The sequence below is a fragment of the Chironomus tepperi genome, unplaced genomic scaffold (assembly GCF_022539635.2).
Source record: "Chironomus tepperi strain 1889 unplaced genomic scaffold, CSIRO-AGI_Ctep_v1 contig_67, whole genome shotgun sequence".
NCBI classification, from domain to species: domain Eukaryota; kingdom Metazoa; phylum Arthropoda; class Insecta; order Diptera; family Chironomidae; genus Chironomus; species Chironomus tepperi.
In genome coordinates, this window is record NW_027226189.1 from 590,249 (window position 1) to 606,228 (window position 15,980).

The 15,980-nt window shown below is 33.0% G+C and overlaps 1 protein-coding gene across 25 annotated transcripts in view; it reads right to left on the minus strand.

The window, feature by feature from the left end:
* Positions 1 to 3,409: 3,409 nt before the first annotated feature.
* Positions 3,410 to 15,980, minus strand: part of LOC139100601 (uncharacterized) — a 140,975-nt gene continuing 128,404 nt past the window's right edge. For all 25 annotated transcript variants that reach the window (XM_070653269.1, XM_070653274.1, XM_070653270.1 and 22 more), the window contains 4 exons: positions 13,517 to 13,590; positions 12,081 to 12,346; positions 5,391 to 5,514; positions 3,410 to 5,199 (listed from right to left, as the gene is read on the minus strand). In XM_070653269.1, coding sequence (XP_070509370.1) covers positions 4,981 to 5,199; positions 5,391 to 5,514; positions 12,081 to 12,346; positions 13,517 to 13,590 — 683 coding nt within the window. In that variant the 3' untranslated portion in view covers positions 3,410 to 4,980. The remainder of the gene's footprint in view (positions 5,200 to 5,390; positions 5,515 to 12,080; positions 12,347 to 13,516; positions 13,591 to 15,980) is intronic.

Here is a 15,980-nt window from a genome sequence, read left to right on the forward strand (position 1 = left end):
TGCGGTTAATTGCTAATGCCTAAAGGAGCTCCTTTAATCCACCACATAACTAAACGATTTATTGTTCATCTTAAGTACTTTGTGTGTATTTCATGTGAAATCAATAGAAAAACATATAATTTGTGGTTGGTCTTTAGTCTTTACTCAATTTTCATTTCGTTTTGAAATTTAATCGTCTTATAATTTTGCAGATTTACTTTGTGGGAATTAATACATTTGTTTATTGGCATGACTACGTGTTCTCTTTGAATGAGATTTTAAAGTGCTTTGAATTTTGGTTTCAATTTGATTTGTTTGTTTTGAAGAAGATGTTATTTTTGAAAATTGAGTGCTTCTGTGCTCAACAAAGTGTGATAAAGGCTTTAATTTAAAGCTTATTTTAAAGCATTTTACTATATTTTATGCAATTTGATCTTTAAAATTGATAAAAGAAAAATTGAATAGTTTTATACTCTTTTAGTTTAAAATTGCATAGTGTTGTACCCCTTTAGTTACAAATTGCATAGGTTTGCATCCTTTTAGTTCAAAATTGCACAGTTTTGTACCCTTTTAGTTCAAAATTGAGTAGGTTTGCACCCTTTGAATTCAAAATTGCATAATTTCACACCCTTTAAGTTCAAAATTGCATAGTTTTACATCCTTTTAGCTCCAATTCTTTCAATATTCACGCTTCATGATTGCACATGATTGCTTCATGCTTTAAAATACCCAAAAGAGAACTTCAAATTTATGTAAACCGAAAGATCTTCTAGCAAAATTCAAATACATTTATTCTAAATAAACTTCACCCCATCTTCAACCCTATCATCATCATCCCACGCTCCACAAACAAACATTCGATTCAATAATGAGACTTTAAACAAGTGTTGAAATGTACAATCAAACATTTATCTCGTTCTTTTGTTCATTGGGGGTTTTCCTTTTTCTTCATCCATATCCCTTATATTTGCATAAGAAGAATAGAGATATGAGAATGATATCAAGCATAAAAGAACATTACATTCAAATATTCTCAAAAAATTGTCTGGTCTTTTTGAGAAAAATATAAAGGAATAAAATGTAAAATCTTGTCCCTTTTTTTCTGTGTATAAATTTTAATCGAGCTAGTAATTTCCAAAAACCACAAAGAGTCCCAAAATTCCATTCGCATCCTTTTTTTTGTTGACGATCTTTAAAGCTTAATGTCCTTAAATTCCATAATTTTGATAGAGTCTGTTGTATTATTTGACGATGTCGTGATTAATGAGTTTTATGAAATTTGCTTCTTATTGTCACCAGTCGGCTGCTATCGCTTTCCTTTTTCATTATAAATGGACACAATAAACCTTTTCATTACCGTATGTCATTTTTCTAGCAGTCAAATTGAATCAATTAATAATAGATAATACAATTTATTACAATTTACTCTGTCGTCTGTTGGAATATTAATCGTGATTATTCAATGTCGGATGTAGACCCGAGTGATAGGGGGATTTATTTGGAACTCAGTGATGTGCTTCGACGACTTGCATTCTTGCATTTTATGCCACTTTTATGAGTTTTTGTCACTTATAATTCATGAAATTTTAGATAGAAATCGACAAAGAGCTATAGCAGGCAATAAAAGCATGTTTCAGGCACCATCCGAATGACGTCATGAATCACAAAATAGGTTCACAATTGACCTGTTCCTTAAAAGACAAAGATACCGCTTCTAGGTCTCGTAGTGGTCTGTCAGTACCATTTAAGTACGATATTTGTCTGTTAGAGGCTTAGGCAGCGAAAGAACCACTTAAGGAAGGTTCATTTACCTCACAACACATCCAAGGTTCAAATCTCAACAATATCTCATTCCTCCACACCATATCCCCAGCCTGATGAATTGATAAATACCAAAGACTTAACGGAATTAATCAAACAGACATGAATGGCATAAATGCAATATCTCCCATCAACATACAGTCAAGCATACGTCAATTCCAATGTATAACGCGAATGCTTTCAATACTCGATCAACTTTTTGACATATACATATGTAAATTTATGGCTTTTGGAAGGAGGTTCCAACAATGCTGAAAACAATATTTCAATTTTTTACAACTCAAATATTATTCATCATGGGATAATTGAAACTTTGTAATTTGCAAATTTTGATGGGTACAATGGATGGTTGTTTAATGAACAAGCTAGATATTCATTTTACCAATATTAATTTACGCCAACGACCGTTGTGGCAATATTTGTCTAGTAATGTAAATTAAATTAAATTCAATGGATATAATTTTTTTTCCTCCCGTTTAGCAGTCTCAAATGATCTTTTTCTGTTGCGGGATTTAGTGAAATGTCTGAAATGAGAGATGATGATGATGTTGTGGGTATATCGATGAATTTTTGCATATTTATAAATGAATCAGCAAGTAAAGTTTGCAAAGGGGATGGTGGATATTTTAATGAATGGTTGGATAATTTTTAAGGTGGAAGGTCAAAGTATTTTGAGGTTATGAATGGAAATTTTGAGGTTATGATTAAAAACTGACTCTTTTTGGGTGAACTATGTAATTTTTCATCATATTAAGATGTTGAACAGCATGATTTTTGGACCAGAATGGGAATCTTAGCGGTTATGTTTTGATTCTCGGAAATAAGTCCCTTAAATTTCAAATAGAATTCAAAGTCGACTCGTGGGGCTGGGGACACTGAATTCTGACTCTGAAGCTGACCAAATGCGAAGTGTATACCTTGACGTGGTATATACTGATGGTGTACAAGCTATGTGTTAGTATAAGTACGTAAAAGAATAGAGTTAAGGACTACCAAACCTGCTAGTATGAATGGTGACAGGCCTCATAGTCAGACTAGGTATGGTATGGTTTACAACCGACAATTTCTGAAATCAACTTGTGCAAAGAAAGCAACACAAGGTAGAAAGAACTGGATTAACAACGACGCCCAATTGTGTCGTATCTATGTAATATCCGAGCCGAGACATCAAGGTCTGTTTATAAGACTATAAATACTGCTAGGATTCGAACTCAGTCGTCACATTTTGATACAATAATTACCAGAGTATCATCAATCATCCTGAATAATTCCATATGAGCTAAAATCCCTATAACAACAATTGATATTAATTAGTCTAAACTGGTTAGGATTCAAACCTAGGGATCACATTTCATTCGTAATAATTACCAAAACAGCATCAACAAGTGTAAATAATCCCGTTCAATTACAATCCCTACAGCAACAATGGAAGTTAATTAGTATCAATTTCAAAAACACTGAAATGTTTATATTAAAAATGTTTAATTTAAAATGTTATTATTTTACCCATCGAGTACATCCAATCTCCTAATTGAATGTAAATTAATCTGAAACAAATTATCTGAAAATGAGAAAATTAAAGTTCAAATTTTGTTACAATTTCCACAGATATTTCCTATTTTATTTTTTTTTTTCTTCATAAATTTTAATATTTTTTTTTTTTTTTTCACTTCACAACATTTTCATCATCAATATTTAATTTTTAATAATTAAATTCCAATGAAATCAAGTAAATATTATTTCATACAATTTTTTTTTTAAATTACTTTTTTATCCTCAATTATTTTTCATGAAAATTAAATTTCAGAAAATTTCTTTTTTCTGCTCTTTTTTTAAATTTTTTTTTCTTTTTTTTCATCTCAAAGTTTTTATTTTAAGGCAGTGGGATTCGTGCGGGATCCTCGACGTCAAAATATTTATCTTCATACTTTGTAATATCTCAATAATATTCAATTTTTATACCTAATTTCCATTTAAATTGTAAGTAAGGTAAGTGAATTTTTTTTATCATCATTTTTATCATCATGTGAACCTGATGAATTTAATATCATCAATATATTTTTTGTTTTTTTGTCGTGTTCGAGGATTGGGAAGCTTTTTGTGGAAGATTGTGAGGCTTAGGAAGTTTAGAGTGAGAGATGTTTATGAAGGATGAGCTTCAAAGATGATCACACGAATGACACATTGTGTCAAAAAGGTCAAGAATGTAGCCTGTGGACAGTATTATGTCTACTTGATGCAGGGTTAATTCAGAATTCGGGTTTACAGATTTACTAACTTAAGAAACTTGAAGTGATGTGAATTAAAGTGATCAAGTAATGTGCTTACTTCTATCCTTCGTCGCTGTGACTTACTGATGTGTCCGAATAATGTTTTAAGCTGGCTTCATCCGTCGATAACTTTAATAAATCATCTCAAACTTACAGAATAAAAAAAAAACTAAATTTAGAGCAGTGGTGGACAACCTGAATGTCACGACACATTAGTGCGCCGACAACTGTTTTTAGAAATCCTATAAAATGGCAAATTCATTTAAAAATCCCGAACTGCACACCACGTTTGCTAGAACACACCGTCATCGCCGTATTAAGTGAAATTGTCCTGATGGATAATTATGACTGAGCATTCAGTCAATAGAAACTGTTTTGCACTTGATATTGGAAATTGACAGACCGAAGCCACTGATATAGTCAGCTTTAGTCGCCACTTGAGGGAGGCCATGGATCACAATTCATCTATACGCACAGCAAAGTAACTAAGTAACTGATTTTGACCCATTTTTGCGATTCGCTCAAGCTCAAGTTCGCTTTTGTTCTGCTCAAAATAGACATAATTTCCACCCCAACATCATCACAACGAACCTTCCAATCCTCAAACATTATTTACTAAAGTATGATTAGTCTCACTGTATATCATTTTTCATATAAGATCATCGATTGATTTTTATTACCATTCCGCCCTTATATTCTTCCATGTATTTATATTCTGATGTGAATTCATGTACCATATAATAAGTGTGGATAACATTTCATCGCATAACATACGCAAAAGACGACGGCGCTGTTTGCTTGTCGACATAAATTTATATTTTTATTATTTTTTTTTTTTTTTCTTTTACATGTATGGGGATCTTTATGGGCTCATGGGAGATGTAGATGGAAAAGAAATTTCATTTTGACGTTACTCGTTCACGACTACACTTACACAACCGGCATCATCATCATTGTCAGAATTGCATGTACCCTCAACCGTATATCCATAGTTACAATTCTCGTCATTTCCATTACAATAAAATCCATCGGTATCGACATGTGTTAGAAAGTCATCGGAATCGATGAGTGCTGAAAGATTTGAGAATGTATCATCGGATTCATCGTCATCACAGTCAAAGTATCGGCTCTGGATGGAAGAAAAGAAATTTTGGAAATTAGACTCAAAATTTATTTAAAAGCTTTACAGCCTAAAAATGACTGAAAACTGAACCATAAAGATTGACCGAGATAATAAAATCTCTGAAAATTGTACAGCATACGAATGCTGCACAAAAAATGCACACATGCTGAACAGCATAAAAGTGGTTTTTAATTTACCTGACATTCTATACATCTGCAACTCTCGTCAAATTCACACGTTATTCCTAGAATTTGTGCTGCCTCACGATAAAGCTCTTTGGAACTCTTTTGACTCGACTTACTCGACGATGTCAATTTTGTGCTGTTTGTAATTAAAATGAGATGTACGAATGTTAAGTCATTTGTATAGCCACATAAAAGAAATTTGTATCTCATAATTGACTACCATATAGTGTCTGTCTCTCTCTAGTGCTCAGTCATACATACAAAACCGTTGCTCGCAACAGACAACAAAGTCAAAGCAAATCCCATTCATTCATTCAGCATACAAAAAATAAAAGAAAATGTCGAGCAGATATAAAAAAAGTGGAAAGTTGTGTTGTCATATGAAAGCAATGACAGTGAAAATTAATTGTGCTTATCTTATGCTCACTGTCTTTTGCTTCATTTTATTTTATATAATTTTAGATCTACTGATTCGCAGTATAACGATGAGATTATGAACTTTACTTGAACTGAATTTATATTGTTCCTTTAATGTGGAAATATTTTGACACATAAATATATATATTTTTTTGGGGAGATATTCAACATAAAAGATGAGCTTACTGTTCGGTTTTGGGTGGATTATGGATTCCATAGCGACTGAATTATTAGGATGATTATCGTTTTCAAGGTACTTGGATGTCTTATTTGTGAATTTTTGAGTATTTAAAAGGGTTTAAAAAGATATTTTTAAATTATTTGCATGGTAAAGTTGTGTTGGATGTTCAGATGTGGGCTGTTAGGTGAGTTTCTTGTTTATGGTTGCCGAGGTAAGCTTTTTGCAATGCTTAAAGTAGCTTCAGGAAAGAAGAGGCTGTTCTCATGTTCCGTAACTCGAAAAATCGACTTTCAGACCCATCATTGTCCATATGACAAGCATACAGCATAAAATGACCAAAAATCCATCCCCATGCCGACATGACTCTTACATGAAGACTCAAAATCATGAATTTTCAATTTCATACATATAAAGTTCCTTAATACCTTCAAGACATAAATTAGACTTCCTTAAATTATTTTAAATACCCCTCGAAATTTCCTCATTACACATGATACACCTTAATTCTTCCGATAAAATTTCAAAGAATATGTAATTACATCAAGTGTTACCTAATTAATTTAAATTAATTGCTCCATGTAATTTATATTGCCATAAAATTTTCTTGGAATGCTTAATACTTTGAAGCCTTGAACTTTTACAAAAGAAGTAAATTGAGGATTCTTTTGAAGTTGGGCGTTTGGAGTGAAGGTTCTCAATGCTAAGACAAAGACTACCTGGTCTCGGTCTTGAGAATTTGTTAAAATCGAGGCATCGGATATTCCTAGTTTGTAGGTGGGTTCCAAAAAGTTCCAAAAATGCCACATTTTCAACAAACTTGTCATGTTAACTTTTGCATATAAAATTCTAGTCAACTTCTTGAATGATTTGAATCATCTTGAGATCTTTGAAATCCAGATCTGCGTTAGAGCGTTCTGCGGCCAATGATTGCTTAAGGAGTCACCCAGTTAGACACAGCGCTCAGTTAGATTGTCAGTAAATATGCTCTAATTAATTCTCATATTGAGCTTAAGGCCATGAATCACAATTTATCTGTACAGCCAGCGGAGTAAAACAAGTAAGTAAGTATCAGAGCTTAAACTTAGTCTCCAATTTTATGTAATAGCTATTCACATATTCCCTTTAATCACTTCCTCACAAAAAACTATCCATTCTCCTTAATTTCCATCCAATATTTTACTCCATGTCCTGTTCAACTAAAATTAATCTTCAAAACGTTGCAGGATGTAAGTGGAAGTAAAATAATAAACACAATTTTTTTCCACACTCAATTGCACCATGCAATAAAGTAAACGAAAAAAAGTAGTTAAAAGGAATAAAAAAGTGGAAAGTCGAGTAGTAAAGCACCACTTGAGATTGTGCTGTCATTATGCTCCTGTATATATTTGAATGCCACTTTTTGTGCTTCATTTTTCTTCCTCTTACCATAACCCAATTCCCGTTCAGTTCCTAACACAAAAAGCTGCAAAAAATGAAAATTGTGTGACTTTAAAATAAAAACAGAAGAAGAACAAAAAAAGGAGAGTCAACTGCTGTTGCTGTTCATAAAGAGTCAACATGAAGCACAAGAGCTGAATGAGGATGCAAAAAAAAAAAGATTAAGGAGGCAAAAAAAAAACTTAGAAGTGCTTGAAGACTTTCCGGATTGTCTTTTTCTCTGTTCATGTCATACTCGACATGCATGTGAATATTTTATAAACATAAAAGCGGGTATCATTGACGACAAACGATGTTGATTATGGATGAGAAAAATAAAAACACAAAATAAGAGTAAAGTGTTTTTTAAGGAGGAGATATACAGGAAGAACAAAAAGGGGGGTAGGAAGTGTGAAGATTATAGCTTAACACACAATAAGTGTAGAGTCAAAAGTGAAAAATTGTGAAGTTATTAAATTTTTAAAGGATGTCATCTTCTTTATGAATGGCAGTTCATTATAGCTGTTTTTATCATATTTATGAGTTTGACTTGTTTTTGTGAATTCTAGAATAGATTCTTGATCTGCTATTAAGTCTATATTGTTTTGAACATCGTTGTCATATCAACGGAAAATTATGGAATAATTGAGGAATTAGATGCTGTAAACAGTTTAGCTCATATTCATTAAAAACAGATGATTATAGAATTATAAACTGTTGTCTACTCAATCGGACATAAAGGCGATACTATTACATTGTACTCCTTACTTACTAACTTCAATGACCATACAGATCAATTATGATCCATGATTCTCTTACTTGTCGACTTTTCCATATAAAATCCGAGTCGACTTCGAGCTATTAATAGTGAATATCTACGTATTGCCTAGTGTAATCATCCATCTTACACCGTCCTCTGTTGGAATTCACGTGGGAAAAGCTTTGAGCTTTTAAAGCTACTTTCCGCAGAACAGTGTCGCGATCGGCCAAGTGACTGTCATATGACATCCAAATGGCAATTTTCGTGTTAACTGCCATAAAAATTGGCATGTGATCACAATCTGACTGACATGAAAAATGTGTGTAGTAGCTTAGCACTTGAGTAACTTCAGAATGTCAGTTTAGCCTGCGAACAGCGAATTTGTGCAAACTAGGTGGCAGATCCAGCGACAGAGTCAAGAATAGAAAGCATTTTGTTGAATCCTAAGTTCTAAGTTCTACATAGAAGCATAATTACAGTAAGTAGTAAGCAAATATCTACATATCTAAGAGCACAACTTATAGAATCTTGCTAGTGCTTATTTGAAGCATCCTCGATAATCAATCCCTTGAATTTTAATTAAATCTTCAGTTTCTCATAATATTCAGTCCATCATCATCTCGTAATTGATAAAGCACTTGACAAATCAACAACATAATTTCCATAGCTTTTATCCCTTTTCTTATCATATCCTTCACAATTATTACTCAACTCATTCAAAAGCTTTCTTTCCTCCCATTTCCATTCATCTTCCGTCATTCATTGAAGATGAATTTTCCGCCATTTTTCCTCTTTTCATTTTTTTCATCATGTGCTGCAATGAATTGTGCATTTTTTAATAAATATACTCAGTCGTACAAATGAGACAATTTAAAGCACTTATCGGTGATCTCTTTTAGACATTTTTTTATGCTTCGATGCATTTTTTTATTTGTGTATTCCTTGTCATTATTGCTCCAAATTGACTGTTCGGTATCATTTTCAGATGACTAAATAATAATGATAATAATAAAAAGGAGAACAAAATAAATAGAGTCAAATTGGAAGGAAAATGTGACTCAATAAGCACGAAAAGAGGGATTTTTTTTTGTTAAGGAAGAGAGATTGTGCAGCGAGAGGAACTGTTGTGAAGAAATGAAATATGAAAAAAAAAAGTTGCTTGCAGTGCTGTTCTTTGTCAGCATTTTCATTTTTTTTTTATTCCTCACATGCTAAATAAGCTGTTTTGTACTTAATTATTTTCACATATATTTTGGATACAATAAAAAGTGCTGTCATGTGCATACAGCATATTATGTGATGAATGTGACTCAGATCGTGATTTGTAGTGTGTTTGAGTGTTTACTCATTTGAAAGGACGTGATCGTGCTGATCAAATCATATTTTGGATTTTGTAGGGGATTTTTGGTTAAATGTGAGGAATTATGGGAATGAAATATGCTGATTTAGAGCTGATAATAATGGCATGTGGTGATTGAAAGCTTAGGTGGTATATCAGGTATGATTTTGATGATTTGGCATGGAAAATTTAAATTCAAAGGAAATAAAGGGTATTCACCTGAGTGACGCAAATGAAGAAGGCTCTGCATCGAATATGTATCTGGTAGGAAGTGGATGATCATCTGGCTGAAACTATGGATTCCATGGAATTTATGTAATTTATGGAATCCATGAATTAATAATAGAAATCATCGAATTTTTGGATTTTCTGTTTGAATCATTGTAAATTATGGATTAATTCGTGGATTCACATACATAGAAGTTCTTTGACACTAGGATCTCAACATTTTAGTGGGGTTTCGTGTAAATTGAAGGATTTTTCCCCAAAAATGTGGAAAAAGAAGGATTTGACCTTCTATCCCTGAGTACGCTATCGCTTCGGAACAATAATGCCTATTCCATCCGATACATTCCCGAATGACAGAAGTTTTTGATGGCAGAATTTCTTGAAGCTAACACTAGGTTTTGGTGGTTTTTTCCGCCCGACCGTGAGACCCACGTGCACTTCAGCAAAGGAAGTAAGAAGCAAGTAACTTTGCAGTCCACTTGTTCACTCTGTAGACAATATTGAAATCTTACAAGGAATACTAATGCTTCCATCTGGATTTTAAAAGTGAATTAAAACAATAAATCATTCAAAAATGCGCTCTAAGCTCCAATATCCAAAACAATAGCAATACAAAGTCTTTATCCCTAACAATAATAAACTTTCACATCATTATCTCATTAATGAACTTTATTATTCTTTTTTCATACTCGACTACTTCGCATAATGAACGACAAACACGAGAGATAAAAAAAAAATTTACCACAGCATTCCATCTGCAATGTCGCAAATTTTCCCGTACAGCGATCGAGAATGAGGCAGTGGAATAAAAAAATATAATTCTTGCAGCAATTCTTTTTAATTTATGTGAAGAAGAAGAAGAATAAAAAACTAAAAGAAAAGAAGAAGGAAATTTTCTCATTTAAGGAAAATATATCAAATGTTATATGAATAATGCAGCGAAACAATTGACCTAAATTTGCTTCATAAATTTCAACTTGACTGCTTCGCAATTTTTTTTTTAGTTCCTTTTCCGCTTAGACACACAAATACATTTTATGTGGCAAAAGTTTTAACCATTCTTGTTCATGTGATTTTATATTTTCGGTAGGAACAAGTTAATAAGATGCTAGACATTGGAGTTGGGGATGTTAAGTTGAAGCATTTCCTTATGTGGTGTCAATTCTTGGTCATTTTTCTTCATTTCTCGTCCATTTTTAGATTGTTTTATTTAATGGGAGTCATTTATGGTCAGTTTCTTAGACATTTATTGGACTTTTCTGGATATTTATAGACTGTTCGTGTTCAACTTTGAGTTTTTAGATAGTTTTTGGTCACTTTAGAGTCAAATCCCCTTCCAACACTCCCAAAACTACACAATCTTTAGGAAAATTCAGCTAAAACATCTAAGGAAGCATCCAATGACTCTCTAAACCTCTTTTTATGTATGCTTATAAATTTCCTCTTTGTTTTCCATCCTATACTATCATCATCGTCCATAGAGGAATAAATTGAATTTTTCGGATGCTTCCGAGAGTGATTTTAATCGTTTTGCTGGAGTATTCAGCACAAAAAAAAGAACTTTTCAGCCATCTTCATCTCACTCTTTTCCTCATTTTCCATGCCATGAATGTGAATGGGATATTTTATTTTTTTTTATGAATGAGTTGGAAGGAGAAGTCGTTCAAGCGGTCATGATGTCATTCTTGTAGCTATAGATGTGTAGACAATTAGGACAATGAGTGAAGAATGAGAAGATAGTTTGGGGGTTCTTATGGTATGTTGATAAATGGTCGTTACTGCTGTTTAGGTCAGGATGGTCGATATTCAAATTGATATGACCTAGTTGAGGTATCGAGCAGCTTAGGACTCTCTTGGCTGATGTATACTCAATCCTGGGTTATGTGTTCCTTACTCATGTGTACTTGCTTACTTAAGGAAGGACATATCAAGGTAAAGGTGTCGAATGCGGTACATATGTATGGAATAAGTTGAGTTAAATCATTTCAAGTCAGCTTGGCTCCAGACTAGTTCAGCTATATCGACATGGAGCTCTAAATAAGAAGCGTTTTGTCAAAATTGACCCCACTAACTTCTTATCTTCCTCCTACGCCCCTGGATCCAGTTTAAATAAAATTAAGCTTTAACTCAAATAAGCACTAACTAAAGCTCATTTTTCTCACAATCTATATGTACATCCACTCATAATCTCATCCTGAATTCATTAAAAAATTCTCACAAAATAACTTCATTATAATCCCATTCCATTCATCCATTATCATTCAGAACCTCCTACCAAAGATTGACACAAAAAAAGGTCTCTAAGCATACATTTCATTCATATAAAAAACTTAATTAAATGATAAGGAAGGAGCTACTTACCTCTTACAACTATTTTTAGGTGAAACACTACTCGAATCAGATTCAATGCTGTTCGCTTTAAATAAGCTATCATGGAAAAATTTCAAAAAATGTGGTCGCTTTTTAATTAAGTTGTTATTGACTTCTTTTAGTTTGTCATTAATTTGATTATCTAGCAGCATATTTGTGGCTTTTGATTTCGATTTAAATGCGGCAGCTGATGGTGAATTTGTTGTGCGACGATAACCAGCCGTTTGCGTGCCAAATAATCCAATCATGTCAAATTCCTGTGCGCATTATGGTGATGCAATGCGATAAATGCGAGAGAATGCAATTAAAATAAAAAATGAAACGCAAAAAAAAGGAAAGAGAAAAATTGAGAATAATTATTGGAACATAATGTACAGAAATTTTTTATGAATTTGTGGAAATTTTTTGTGTGACAATAAAAAGCTAGTTGGGGAAGATCGATAAGAATTTGTAGGAAATAAGCGCATTATCTGAATAACATTGTCGATTAATCGATTCAAAATTCGGAATCAGGTCGGCGTGAATCTGGCTTGGTTCTGAATTCGGATTAATCCAGTAACTTGCCAGAGCAAGAAGCTAGTTATGCCCCTGAGCCGGAATCACGCCAACTTGAAGCCTGACTTTTTGATCGATTAACCAATTTGTGCTAATCAGGTTTTGTTGAATCAATGTTGCAATTTAGAAGGTGTTTAATAAACGTTGTTAGAACCTAGACTAGCTTAAGGGTCCGTTCACTTATTACGTTTTACAATCTCACATTATTCCCTCTTTATCCTCTTGTTTAAGCTGATATAAAATCATAGACCTCCCAATCCTTCCTAAAAAGTGAACGTAGTCATTAAATGATGACCCCAAAGCATCTTGATACTTCCTCAAATGCCCAGCTGTCCCCAAACTGACTAAGATTACCAAATACCCAATATATGCTTGACAATACTGAGTATATAACTTCAATTCTCTATTAATTGACTTGGAAAGCCATCTGATATCACATACTTTTGAATACCATCTTAAAATCACAGGATATATACTAAGCTATACCAATAAACTTCTTATACAATAAAAATTGGCCTGATCAAGCTCTAAAGTAGTTTTCTTTAACAAATCACTTCCTCAACATAAATATACACCATAAAAAGCTTTTATTACCATAAAATTCCCATCATAGCCAGCAAATATGCACCTAAAAAATTCAGTTTTACCATCCAAAGAAGCACTTAAATTAAAAACTTTCCCCCATCTACCTATTTTATCATTTTGTATCATTAATGAGTCATCAACATTGCATGTCAGAATGAGTTGTATTATCATTTATAAATTTTGTAGGAAGAGAATGGATGGAGATAAATGAATGAATATTTAATATGTCAATTCAATTCTATACGACAATTCCCATATTATATATTCGGCATGACATAAAAACTTACCCCATAGTTCGTGTAGCTCGTGTTCAGCACATAAACTGTATTTTGATTACAGTGCAGTATCATTTCATCCATTTCTGTTAAAAATTAAAAAATACAAGAACAGAGTTGAAAAATTGCAATTAAAAACACTTTCAATTAGTGACATGTCACTGAGCACGAAATGAAATGCTTTTAAAAAAAATATCAAGGGATGGCAGCAAAAGAGGAAGTGAGGAAAATTGGCTTAGGAAATTTATTCATGAATATTTTGTATCATAAATATCTTTTTTTCGTGTTTGCACGTAACGGCTCTCATTTAATTGACTTTTTAATTGGGGAATCTCCCATGATATGTATGTATGAGATTCTTGTATAATTAAGGCATTGAATGAACTTTATGGAGATTTTATGAATAGATATTGGTTCGGATGTTTATACCTGCTGTGTATTAATGAATTTTATTTAATTTGTAGGATAATTGTGATTCGTGGGAAGGAATGGACTGTAAAGAGGACGAGATTTAAATTGCAAGTATTAGTTCTCCAATTAGTCATAGACTGTTACTTGCCATAGACTGGTACATTATTGATTAAGATGTTAGTTTGTAACATATAGAATCATAATAGAGGATATAGAGGATGAAATATTTTTTGAGGATGTATAGAGCCTTCGCTATGTCACTAACTATATTGACTTAGGTTTGAAGTTATTGGCACCCTAGCCTAGATCTACAAGAGTCTAGCTTAGTAATATATATTCTGACGACACACATTGTGAGGTTCTAAAGAAGACTACTGATATCGTGTTGTGATCTGTCATGCTTAGAACTAGCCATACAGCTTGAGATCATTAGTAAGGTTCGACCAAGCACCACTGCATTTTCTGCATTTTAGATGTGTAGACCTGCATTCCCTGCATTGTAGATGCTCAGACCTGCAGTATTCAACTCAACCTTATAGTTCGTCCAAGACTGCAGGCCTTCATTTTTGGACTAGCCCTATTCACAAGACACCCATACAATTAAAGGAACAATAAGGAACCAACCCCAGAACTCACTCTTAATCAAACCTATTCATCTCCATAAATCTCAGAACAAATTTCCTTAGAAAAAGAAAATTCAATTCCGCTGAAAGAATCTTTCAAAGTGAAAACTCAAAAGCGACAAAACTATTTAAACAAGTAGAGCACAAAGTAGATATTCAGAGAACACCTTGAAGATGAATAAAAAGCCACATTAAATCCGAAAATAAAATTCTTTTCCTTCTTCAACATCAAATAAAAGCTAAAAAGTTTCATCGCAAATCCATTTTAAATATGACTCTGTGTAGTAGTTGTGAGGATGAGCAAGTGATATTTTTTCAACAAAGACGTGTCTTTATGCAGCATAAATTTCACGTATAAGTGTATGTATGTAGATGAATGTGATGACATTCTTTCTTATAATAATAAAGGCAAAAAATGTATATTTTTTCAAAAAGCACTTGACTAGAGCATAGGAAGCATACATAACAGCTGCTGGAATGAATAAGTGTAAAGTTGAGGATGACGATAATGAAGGAAGTTAAGTCTGCAAACGTGGTCATGTTGTGTGTGGGAATTAATGTTGTAATTGAGTTATTCATTGCATGGTTTTTAATTACTAAACGACAAAGTTTTATAGAAAAAGTTTTTTGTAGTAATAGGATTAAGCTACATGCTTTAGATGAGGATCTAATGTCTTTTTCTAATCGGACATGAATGGGACAGGTGTTTTGTGGGGGATTTTTGTTATTTTGTCTTGTTATTCGATAGTGTTTGGGATGTAAGTTGTTGTGCATATTTTCATTAGTGATGTCCTTTATTTTGAGCTTTTTGATGGGAATCTTGAAGCTTCAACAGAACATTTTAAATTAAATTCATCCTTATTACATCATAAATGTCTTAATAATTCTCTTTTTACGACCGATTTAATGAAAATTTTCACCACAGCAACATCAACCTCCCCTAATACCAACCACCCAACACAAAAGCTTAGCAACAAATCCATAATCCCCCAACAAGTAAAATATTTCAATTAATTGATACAGTCACCATAGCATCATCAAAGCTTTGAGGTATTTTTGATATAAATACACAGCTATCAGATCAAAGATATAAAAGTTTCAGTGCTAATAAAAACGATATTCATATTTTTCATATCCATGAGATTAAAATGAATGAAAAATGCAGCTGCAAAATTTACATCAAGCGTCAATCCCTAACAGGCAAAGAGTATACTTTAGGTAGCTGGCTCTACTTCAATATACCAGCTGAGCATGCTCGCGAGCGTTACTCTCAGCAAGCACTGCTCTTTAAGGAACACTCTTTGCCTGCTTTAGATTTGTCCATTCATTTATTACGTAATGAGGCAGCCAGACCCCCTCCCTAATAGCGTATTCTCCAAGAACGTCCCCAACAGACAAAGAGACTGCTTTTGGGTACCTTACTGGTATTTCTGTGACTCAAA